Here is a 12,499-nt window from a genome sequence, read left to right as displayed (position 1 = left end):
AAGAGGAGAATGTACCCGCTGTTTGAAACATAAATGCATCACCAGCTCCAGTGCCGTGTTTCAGTGCTGTCGCTGGTCGATACAATGGAGGAATTGCATTGAGTCTATGAGTAAAGGTCGAGAAGATTGAGTTGGTTCCGAGTTTTAAAAAATGATAGCCATTAAACAGCTGCTGCGAGACTGCGCGTTTCTTCAGATAACACATCCAGTGACCGTCCACCATGACACGAATCAGGCAAACTTCGAGAATGAGTTTAGTTTTGCATTTTAAAAAATCTAGACATTTCTAGGTTAATTCTTTCTTTACCACATTGAACTTTGTTTTTTGCTTTTGATGGTCAACAACTGCGAAATAATCTTGGCATTCACCATGACTAGTTTACAGTCAGTCCACTCTCACGGACCTTTCAGAAAATACATCTCGCTAAAAAGTGCGTTATTCTTATCGGCTCCTGTTCTTACTTGTTTATGGGCAGAGGCGTTATTATTTGTAATTTGTTTAATATAAACGAGAAGAAAAACTACTAAACGGATGGTGGCGAATGGCTAAAATCTGAAGATTAGCAAAGCTGAAGGACAAAGTATGTCAATAACCGTTCAATCCAACTTTACTTCAGTATGAACCGTTATATATTATTGCCTCCAGTAGCTTCACCTTAGTGTAATCAAGACACTTTATTTAAGCAATTAGTAACCATTAAATACCTAAATTTGATTCCTATTTTACCAAATTATAACGACGTTATCCCGATTTAAGTTTATGCAAATAATAATCTCGCCGAATTTAGACAACAGGCACACATTTTTCGCAAGATTTCAGTTTTTGCTATGTTGAAGGAATAGGGACACATTCATTGTTGTTGTTTTATGTCACTTACAAAAGAAAAACATGGCGTGTTCCTTTCCTGGCTGTTAATTACTTTAAGAATAAGGAATGAAATCAAGGCTGCAGTTCAGGTGCTGCGATTTCTATATCTAAGCAAAAGCGTGGATTAGTTTTCCGTTTAAGGTTATTTAATATAACGCACACATAAAACTAAATTTCTACAACATTCATGTTTTTAAAGTTTGCTGCATTTCGTATCTGGAATATCGTCAGAAAGTACATTCTTTCGTTGGCTGCCATTTTGCAGCACTTCAAGTAAAACTTTTATATATTTTTTTTAAGGTAAAATGGTTAAGATTGGCTATCAATCCCAACTAAATTAACACAGAAAACGCGTTGCGACTTAAATACTTGATGAAAAGTGCATTAGTGAGAAAGCATTACTTTCCTTTTAAGTGTTCTGTCATGTAATACAGAAAACAAAAAAGCAGTACTTTTAAATAGTTTAAACATTTACACCGATCAGGGTTCTACAAAACTCTATTATGTGAATCATTGTTATAATTACAATTGTTATGAAGGAAAAGTAACTAATTTCACCCTTTAATAAGTTTAAACATACTCATTGATGCTGACTTTTATTTATTTTCTTATTTGTATATACAAAGGCAGTTGTTAAAGCGAATTGGGAAGCCTGCACTCTCAAGCAGACTAATCTGAGGGAAAATTAATTCTATTTAGTATTTGTGGGACTGTAATTCGAAACAAATATGCTGAACGATCTCTGCAAGTTTTCGGCTTGTGTTATGCATTGTGTACAAACAATGCTTTATTGCAAACTTGGACTTGATTGAGCTGGTGGCTGCGTTTGATTTGGTTTCATTTCTTATATCTGTTTTCTTAATGCCCTTGTACAATTAAAGTGTTTCACGTTTTTCTTTTTGTTTTAAGTCTTGCAAATGCGACAGACGTGCAACAACGTTGTGTAAGTTAATTTAACAACTTTATAACGTTTGTGACATTAAACTGTTATCGAGAGATTTTAGTAATTTTGATTTAACAGTAAGCGTCCAGTACTTTGTTACTACTATATACGTGTCTCTTTGTCTGCTTTTAATGAGGCAGTTCTACAGCATTAGAGGGCAAAGACTAGGAAGCTAGTAGATTTTGAAAAGGCGTACATCCGTAAATACAAATGTTAACTTGACTCTTGAAGCCGTTTTATTGATTGGATTGAACCTTCTCCTCAAAAGAATACAGCAAATTAAACCATTATCCGACCATTCTCTTCTGTCCATCCTATGCTTACAGCGCTTTGACTTGTTTTTGCATTTATAAAACATAGATTAAGGAATTTTTACTATTAATATCCATTAAGAAATATCACGAAACTATGCGAAATTCGTTACCTTGTGTGGTAAAAATTTCAAAGACCTAGTCATGTTACTAAAATTATTTGTCTTTTTATTGCTGCGGGTGACATTTACAAGATGCAGCTGAGCATCCTTATGAAATGAACATCGAATTCATGATGTTTGACCCTGACTGCAACCTAGTATTCTCAGCGTCTCGTACCGGATAATAATAAAACGTGAGCATAGAAATTATCACTTGCATTAAAGATGTCGGAATAACTAGATCTAGGTGTGTTGCTTCTGTTTATTAACACCAAGGACGCAGTAATGAAAGTGGTTTTGATATCCTGGTTAAAGCCAAACTCAGATGAATAATCAAAGTACCTCACCGTGAACATTTTTTAGTTAGTAATGCGGATTATTATTTTCCGTATATATTCCTATAGCAAACTTTAACTTTTAACGTTGTAAATTCAAACTGTTAATTGCGGTACTATCTTATGTCCCAGAAGAGGGTTTATGCTAATAAACATAAAAACTCATACAGATTTGCACCGAGGAGTCAAAACATAAATAAATATGTAGCTGTTTCTTGGGCCAATTCTTTATGCAATTTTTACAAGAATTGGAAGCCTACCAACGCGATAAATGCGACTTTGATAAATAAATGCATACATTTACAAGTTATGTGACGTGTATAAAACCGGACACACTGTCCGGTCTAATTCTGCCGTTTGGTTTAATTTAGAAATTAACTCATTTAGCGGTTTAGCGTTGGTCGCTTAAATATTACGACGCCGCTAAGTACTGTTCTGAAGTATTAGGAAAGGAATATCTATATTACATGACTACATTTAATTTATTAAACCTTTAAAGTGTTGTGAAAAGTATTATGTTTGCCGTTGTTAAAGCATTTTGATTGAAGTGCCCCAGAATAATTTAACAATTTCTCTTACGGCCACTGGCGAAGCCTTCCCAAGTTGTAAAACGTATTGAAGAAATTGAAATCTAATTTAGGATTTATTATTTATATTTATACTTATATATATATACGTGCAACAGACACATGCATATAAATAGACACGAAAATTTGCATCACGATTCCATTACATACTCCAGAAAAGGACTTAAGAGCTTCTTCTACAGACCTGATTATTTTAACACTGTATTTTATGGGACCACTGTTTAAGAGTAACTTGGTAATTAACAATTCAAATCGTACGTTTTTAATAAAATTGTTAATAGTATTGTCCCATCTGATTTGCAATTACTAAATAAATGTCAATTAGTTGCATGTCGTAATTTTGTACATGCGATGGTCTGATGTACAGTACACGTCTCCCAAATTGCACGAATAACTGTAGCATGTCAAATAACTTAAGACCTACCTACTAAACAAAGTAAATAATTAGTCCTGTTATATAGAACAACTTCTTAGAAAATATTCTTGCTAAGGTAAACGTGCTATTGTACTTTCAGACAACCATAACACTAAAATGGTCAAATCAGAATAATCGACAATATCCCAGAGTGAATAAACCGGAAGGATTTCACAGTACCCAGTAAATCAATACAGTATTAAATGTGATGGATCATGTTAGAATCCGTATTCCACGCTCACGAGAAGGTCAGATTAGTGGTCAGTTCTCGAATTCGGGTTTCTCTGTTCATTTTCTTCAGCTTCATCCTGCGATTTTGAAACCAGATCTTGACTTGTCTGTCGGTCAGATTCACGCTCTTACTTATCTCTAGACGGCGCTCACGAGTCAGATACATATTAAATAAAAACTCTTTCTCTAATTCCAGTGTTTGATATTTTGTATAAGGACATCGCTTCTTCCTTCCACTCTTTGCTGTTAGCCAGTTGCTTATCGGAGTTTTGATCTCTTCTATCAGAAGTAAGAAATAAGAAATGAGATTTCAGCAAATATGTCTCTCATACACTGTACTTCAACCCAGCCTCAGCTAGTTATGCACAGGCTGCAGCAACTTAATGCATGTTCTTTACTTGTTGGCAAATAATCAAAACAAATATATACACAAATTGTCGTAATTCAAAGAGAAAATCGCTAAATAGGTTGAGGAAACTAAAACAATCCATTTGGAGGCTTGCAAATAGTATTATACAGTAAATTGTTTATTGTATTGCACATTTTGGGACAAATCTCTTTGTGAATTGTAAAATAAATGCCAGAGCAATGTAAGATGTGAGCACGAAATGCATACAATTTGTTAATATTAGATGGATGATCAGTAGGTAGTGTTATTACTAGTAAATAGAATATAAAGCTGTGGGTTGCAATGCACCAATAGTTTTTTCACCAATAGGTCGTTTTTCAACTTCATACCTAAATTTAATGATTGTGAAATCCAGACAGTACTAACGTATGTGGTCATGACAATAAATGCGGAGGTAAATCTTAAGGTATTAAGCATACTATCACTGCCTGTTATAGAACAGGTTAATTGGAATTTATGATTATACGTGCTATAATATTTCACATTCTTCGAATGAAACTTTTATCACAGCTTATAGCAATATGTTACATATCCAACATAAAATATTCCAGGGGAAGCGACAATTTTAACTGCGGCCAGTACTCTCCTACTCAATGTTTGCAAGTCAGCAAATGATGCAAGTAACTTACTTTCCACAATAGAGCGAGTAGGGCTGAGCTTGCGTCGTTGTACTAAATATATAAATAGCTGTTCTTAATATATGTCGTGTATGGCACTAAAAAAGGTTCATACAATATCTTAGGGCACGTATTATATGACACATACCAACGCTAAGATGAAACTATCAATGTTATACTGACATCTGTAAATGGTTTGTTGGTCTTTACTACGTCATTAACAATTTCATGGTATTAGTGAGAACATTGCCAACAACTCATTGTAATAAAAGAAAACTGTCATTTTATGCAATGCTATGCAGACTTTCCTCGCCTTTTTTGTAAATTTAGGTGATCAGAAATACACATAACTTGCCAAATATATTGTCACAATAAAGTTACGATTGTAGTGGCTGTGCAAGCTTTTGTATTCGCGTTACCATGCTGTCACGTTCAGATTAAATATTTGAAATGCTCACCTTTAGTCTCATTGTCCGATAGTTCCGAGCTGGTTGCGGCTCCTTCAGCGGTTGCACTGACCTCCAGTAATCTCGGTTTTGGCTCAGGACTTTCGACATATATTCCTTTAGTGGATTCCTGTGCGTTTGGCTTCTCGTTTATTTTCCTTTCCATTGGAGGCTGGCTGGATACCTGGAGTTTACTGATAAGCCCCAGGTTTGACTGCGGCATTACATTTGAACTGATCTCCCCAGCGTAATTATAGTCCAGGCTTTTCTCCAATGGATAAGCCTGACAGAGTCTGAAATATCCCGGGATGGGAATCTCAGGATTCTCAATGGAACAGTTTTCAGAGACCAGCCTGGGATAGGCGGGAATTGCTGTCGGATTGAGTTTTGCCCGTTTATCAGAATTATACATGCAGCAAGTGCTTTCTTCCTTTACGCTAGCAGGAAATGAGCACGTGGGCATCTGTGGAGTAACAGGTTGCTCAATTCGGCATGGTCTTGAAGGGTCAGCCCAGCCATCTACCTGAGATAAATACGGATGAACACTGATGCTCATATTTTGATGGTTAACCTCTCCTCGTTTAGTCATAGTCGGGAGCAGTCCACAGGTCTGCATTCCGTAAGTTCCCATATCCGTGCTCGATGGCATGTACATGGAGCTGGTTGAATAGAAACTGTCACCCCGACAAGCACTAATCAGGGAATCTACTAAAAACGAGTTAGTAGCGGGAGAACTGTTGGGACAGGACATTTTGGAGAGTAATTTGAAGAAGGCAGATGATGTCCTTTGTAAGCTGACATCTCTAACAAAACATTCCCTTTGTAATTGTGGATGCCTCTGTACAACCACATGACTACTGAGCCAATGGAATTTGAAAATGGCCTTGAAGCACTACCTCCCCGCACATCACATGATCCAAAGTCAGTTGAATTTGAGCTTAACTGTGGACAACAGCGACCCCTACAACACCAATTCCAAAGTGGCGTCCGCTCCAGCTCATTGCAATCCCGCACGGATCCCGATTCAAACCCTTCAACACATTCATACTTCATACTCTGTAATCTCATCCCCGCCATCAATAGTAAAATAATTAGCACTTTATTTTTTAGTCTGTTTGCTAAAATGCAACCAGCTTTTTTCATAAGATAAACCGAAGAAAATACAAACCTCAGCAGTTTCTGGCCATCGGGAATAATAAACGTAGTTATTGGTACAAAACGTCGCCGAAATGGAACAATGCAAAGCAGCTTTATGATCTAGGAACTCCGGTGCTGCAAGGGGGCATTCCATTGTGTGCATTCTACACATTACCCTTATTATATGTATAACTAGTCGGGAAATACACTTTGTTTTCATATAAACCAAACATTTTGTGACAACAATGAATGAAATCAAAAAATTGCAGTCCTATCGGTATACATTGATACATTTCTTGCTCTTATAGAACTAAATTATACTGTAGCTGAAAGTATGTAAAAGTATTCTTGATGTATACTAAACCAATCTTCGTGAGTAAAATTGATCGGTACGAGCGGCCATAACAGAGTCCGCATTTTGAATTATTGTAAGCTACATCATGCTTTGTGCAGTGAACGCCTGTTCTTTCCATTACAAAAACATCTACAGTAGAGTGTAGACATACTGATGTTGATATCATACACCTTTGTAATGTAGTTGCGTTCGAACATTTGCGTAGACTTCTTCCAAGATTTAAGACTGTGGCTGAGGAAGAGCCGCATTTGCGATTTTTGCCATTAATTTTGGTGGTTTCCCTTTAATACGATTATTGGAGTTGAGAGTTTATTACTTTATCTTAAAAACTGTTCCTTAACTTTCCGATCCTAACACATCTCCCTGCTGCAGGTGGGTGGCTTCGCTGTTGATAATCAATAAGAAACATTCTACAAAATAGGCCGGAAATGTTTCCGCGGTCGCGAAAGAAGAACGGAAAGGCACAAAGCATATTTGCCTGCTTTCCATCGCTAACAGTGATAGTGCCTGTTGTTTTCAGGATTGAGCTTGGCTGGTGGAGTTGCATTCATGTGCTGCCACCATTTCCAAGCGATATTCCAAACTTTCTTAATATCTGGAGGCAAATTACCATTTAGCAGCACATGACCACGTCCGGTCATTGGGAGAACCCTCTAGAGTTCAAGAAAATACAAATAACGATGGGCATCAGGTATGAGAAGGAATGTGACATCCACACCAAACTGAAGTGGTTTTCTACTTATCAAGAAGAACTACGAAGGTGACAGTGTCAGGGTCAAGGCTGTTACGGTGTCCTCATTTCTGTAATTTTGTTTCGGAATGTAAATGTGATCTTTGGATTTTTTCGGATTATGTAAATGTTTACAATTCTACAAATATTGAAAATGAACAAAACAGTAGAAAAAGTTTAAAAACTTGCTAGACGTGTAAGTTGCTCTTAAATGAATATAATCCTTTTCATAGATAATTTGCGACTGTTAATTTCCAAATCGTTATTTGTGATTTGATGGATTTTGTAGTCTAAACCTTTACAATCAGCTCTGCGTCGTCCCTGCATTTTAAGTTTTATGTTTGGTCCATGCTAGTAATGACTATAAGCTCGAATTTAACTTCGTTCACAACTCCTTGATGTTGTGTAACGTATCTCCTCCATACAAAATATTGTTTCCAATAAGTATTTGTAGAAAAATGCAATTATTTGGATCGTAAAGCGTGTATATTTCTCCAAAATAAATCACTATCCTGTTCCTTACAGTCTTAACAAAGGGCCTCCAAAAGGCGCTAAAATCGGCTCTGAATGTTCTTAACCTATTTTGCTTTCTGTGCAAAATAATTTTGCTAAATCTTAAAATGGCATAAAAAGACGAGCGATATGACCGAGCCAGCAATGTGTCCAATTGAGACCATCATATATTATTGATAAAGTTCAGATTAATTTATTCAGCTTCTTGTCTTCATTAAAAATGAGAGTAGACATGCTCTGATGTAAAACTAGTCTTACAGACAGGGCAAGAGTATAGTACAAAGGGAAAACGATTGATTTTCTTGGGTTTTTGGAGTCCCGGACGCATGTATGTGTAACAGAGGTGAGTACATGTAAAATGCAGAATCATAGATCGATACTACATTCTATTCATGTCTTTTTTATTATTTCTTCTGTCAATAATCTGCAACCGCCACAAAGCTTAAAGCCTACTCAACCTAAACATGAATGGAGTTCATATCCTAGTAAAATAAAATGCAATTCGCCACTACTGTTTTACGTTTGATAATGGATACCATTCATTAAACATATGTAGATAGCACGACTATACCTGGAATGATATAATACTTAAAGAACTGTTCTAAGCAATAGGCTAATCTCTATGATTTGCGTATATAAACAATGAATTGTTGAACGAGAGCCAGCAGTGCGTTTTTATTGCGCAACGCCTCCTCATATTATAAACAATATTCAAATTCATGGTGAACAAAGTCAAACGGGCGGTAATTTCGCTTGTAAGCGACCAGAAGCAAATAATCTAGCGGTAGTGACTTTGGAAGTACTACAGACAAGAACCGATGCAGCACTATTTCCAGACAACAGATACTTCTTGCAGCCTTGAACGAGAGAAATCTCAGCGCCTTGTCGTCTGCACAATTCAAAACTGGTATTTATTTACAAATTACAGTCTCAAAATTATACAACTTCAAAAGACGAGGTGTCTTGATTTTAGAAAAGGCAATGCATAGCTCAAAAGTGATTTGATCATGAAGTCTTTTTCACTCAAGACAAGGCAATTCGCTGCTTAGTGGCCGTGGCTTCTGCCGGCCATTTACTAGTACCTCACATTTGCGGTTACATAGTAACGGTTACGTTGAAGACAAGCAACTTTAGTTACCGTAATATTATGTAGGGAGGCATCACCATAGTATATTTGTATTCATGTATATATTTATCAGTTATAAATTGCAATGCAGGAAACTTGTTAAATTTACAAAGCCACTTTAACATTCTCGTCTACATTTATTACTTATTTACACACTAGCCTGGCGTTGGTTGTATCAATAAGTTTATTTCAAATGATAGCGTGTTATCGTATTTATCACCCTTTAAGATTACACTGCACCAATTGCAAAGAATTGCATGTCAAGTAAACAAAATAACTTACTTGTACCAAGCGGTTCTGTATGATATATTGTCATTGCTAATTTCAATGTACTGAAATAAAATTATAAGTCTGTAAACCTGCATCATAAGACCCCTAGTATGACAAAAAAACTCATAAAATATTACGACTGCAGACACACGAGAACTCGCGGCTATGAAATCTTTGAGCTATGAAGTGTCCTGGTATGCAGCGGAGAAGATTACAATATCAAATGCAGTTATCATGAGGGTACACTCAACTCACGCAGAGCCAAGTTTTAGCAAAGGATAGGTTATATTAATAGCAACTAGAAAGCGAGCTGACTGATTAGTCTCCGAACGATACTTCAATGTTTAATAACGTACTTATAAGCTGTTTATGGGAGAAATGTTACACACAATCCTCCTTAAATTAGTTCTAATGATGAACCTTAATTAAAACCTCGTAATGCAATAAAGCGCCAACGTGGAATGAGATTTGCTGGAAGGATTTTATATAAGGCAAGCTTAATACATATTAGATTTAAACAGGGACGCGAAGGCAACAGTATTACATTTGCAGCGATTTGCAATATAATACGACGAAATCCGCCCCCCACCTCCCCACACACACCTCAACAACAACAACTCTATTGAGAAAATAAGAAAAAATAATGGAAAGAACATTTGTCAAATCCCTAAGAAAATTGATCGAATAATTTTAAATCACTGCAACGTCACTGCAAGTGTTCAGACAGAATTGTTTGTTTCGTTGTTTTTCTTGTAGCGTTAACCAAGCTGTCGTCCCTAAGCTTTGCTGTAGGCTCACAATTCTCATTTTAGCTTTCCCACTAGCCTAAACTGGTATGGTCTTGTGACCATAAAACCGACAGTCACTTGTACCCTTCACTTTCACCTTGATTTTTTTGACCGTTTTGCCACGCTTAGGTCTCAATTAAAGGTTGTTAACATAAAGCGTGTGTCACCAGTTTTGGCCGGCTCTTTTGTTTATAGTTTATCAGATAAATGCAGAAAAGATTGAATGAATCCATTCCAATCTGGATATTCCATAAAATCCGGTTAAAATGCACGTAAAGCTTTCGTCAACCTAACTTTGCCACCACAGTTGTCGATAACAAAACGTTGCTTTAATGTTACCACCTGTAGATACGTCGGAAATATTTTTGGTCACTGAACGTTTTCAGTTAACTTGTGAGTGAAAGCCAAATTATAGTCCACACGACCGCCACTTTCATTATACCTTACTACAAATTGCAAATTACTAGCAATAGAGTCCAACATAATTAAATCACTTCGCTCCTTGTCACATTAAATAAAGTGCTGTGATATTTGCTATCAGCAAACGATCATGTGTATCAATAAGCAGTTAGACGTATCGGAATATTAGCCTTCCTATGTTTTAAATTGCATGCGTCCGCGCATTTGTGGTTGCGTTTTATCTGAGTAAAATTAATGCAATGTTATCATATAAAATAACTAGGCAGGATAAAATAATTTTTTCAAAAGTTTTTCGGCATTTGAAATCAAATAATTAAAGAACAAAACAAAAGCTCCTAACACAATTTGACTAAAATGTAGGAAACTAAAAAGAAGATAGTTGAAAAGTATAAACATTCCAGCCTTGTCACAAGAAAGTGGAACACGTTCAGGCAATGAGCTCATGTTCTGAAATCTTCTTTAGGGCAAATAAGAAATTTCAAGCCAAACGATCCATTTAATACACCAACATCCATGGCGCTGGAGCGGGTATTAATGCCACTTACTGCTATCAGCCGCTTTTGACAATTTAGAAATATGTTGGAAATATGCGTTAATTCTGTTTGCAGCAAGAGATTAAAGATTATCTCCTTCCATACATTAGAACATTTCAGATTGCTGAAACAATTTCTCGTAAAAGAGATGAAAATTCTACACGTTGAGGATGCCCAGCGGGCTGCGTCTTTGATTCCACTTAAATGGTTCACAGCACATTGCCGTCAAATATCCCTTGTTTCCACTCTCTGAGAAAATGCGGTACTTACTGATTTTCCTCGCCGAAGTAAATATTTCTGACAATATTCTTTTTCACTTCGACAAAAGAGCGAAGGAATTTAACAGGCCAAAACGATGTAAACGGCGTTCCTTGCCAATTAAGAAAAACTGAATACTGTGGTTAAACTTAACATCATTACCGAGGTGCAATGTATAGCCTGAAATATTATTTGACAATGCAGCACTATTCATTTCATATCTTGTTAAATCTGTCTGGAATGCGGAGAGGCTATAAGAGGAAAACAGTACTTAGAAAGGGCTGATTCAGATACTGTGTTGCCATTTAAGCCGACCGCATCGCCAGGATATGAATATAATTATTTAGTATTTTTGGTATGCTCGATTTAACAATTTCCACCTATTGTTACACTGTTTAGCGCATTTTTTCAAATTAAAGGCAATACGTTCCTCTCAGTTTACTCTACACATTCACAATGTTATTTGGGGTTGTTACTGAAATAATATGCTAGATCTGATTTGATCTTTGCGTTGTTTGTTACAAAACCTTTGTTCCGGCCCCATTACTTTGTAACTTTGTGCATTCTGCACCCAACAAATTCGATCAACAAAGCGAATGTACTGAAGAAAGACTAACAAATCTCCTCAAAGAATGTAATTGGAAAGTGACTTTTATTTATTTTGGACTCATTATGAGGACAACGTAACGCCTTAATCTTCGAAGCGAGCAATAAACCAAATGAACTTACGATTGTAATGAACGGTGTTGAATTTAATTAATTAGCATCTCAGTTAATTCCATACTTTGACATGATGTTCCAGATATATGGCCGCAACAAGGAGAAATTTATCGTTCGTAATACTTACATTATTTCAGTTAATTTCATACTCATTGCTGAAAGCCATTACCACGGCCCTCCATTGCTGGTCTGGGCTGTACCATAGAGCTACAGTGCGCCGCCCTGTGGCTACTTGCAGAATCAACCACCATTGGCAATGAGTATCACTGTAAACTCTTCCCACTGTTTGTCACTTTGTTAACGAGCCTAAACAAATTATATGTTATGGTAATTTAAGTAAGATATGCAAACAGTAAAATCACACTTAAGAGCAGTGCTGTGTGTTA

The 12,499-nt window shown here is 36.5% G+C and overlaps 1 protein-coding gene across 1 annotated transcript; it reads right to left on the bottom strand.

Annotated features, from left to right (window-relative positions):
• Positions 1 to 1,018: 1,018 nt before the first annotated feature.
• hoxd10a (homeobox D10a) lies at positions 1,019 to 6,141 on the bottom strand. Its single transcript, XM_068035462.1, has 2 exons — positions 5,276 to 6,141; positions 1,019 to 4,070 (listed from the first exon to the last, which is right to left on the bottom strand). Exons 1-2 carry the CDS (start codon positions 6,012 to 6,014, stop codon positions 3,799 to 3,801), a joined length of 1,011 nt encoding a protein of 336 aa, XP_067891563.1. The 5' UTR covers positions 6,015 to 6,141; the 3' UTR covers positions 1,019 to 3,798.
• Between the last annotated feature and the right edge of the window lie 6,358 nt (positions 6,142 to 12,499).

This window comes from Heterodontus francisci, chromosome 7 (assembly GCF_036365525.1).
Source record: "Heterodontus francisci isolate sHetFra1 chromosome 7, sHetFra1.hap1, whole genome shotgun sequence".
Taxonomy (NCBI): domain Eukaryota; kingdom Metazoa; phylum Chordata; class Chondrichthyes; order Heterodontiformes; family Heterodontidae; genus Heterodontus; species Heterodontus francisci.
This window is presented reverse-complemented; position numbering and strand designations above follow the sequence as displayed.

Excerpts from the sequence above, each read along its gene's own strand:
- hoxd10a (XM_068035462.1), bottom strand. The coding sequence starts at position 6,014 with ATGTCCTGTCCCAACAGTTCTCCCGCTACTAACTCGTTTTTAGTAGAT. Across the intron at positions 4,071-5,275 it reads ATCGGACAATGAGACTAAAG|AAGAGATCAAAACTCCGATA; the intron begins GTGAGCATTTCA and ends TACTTCTGATAG.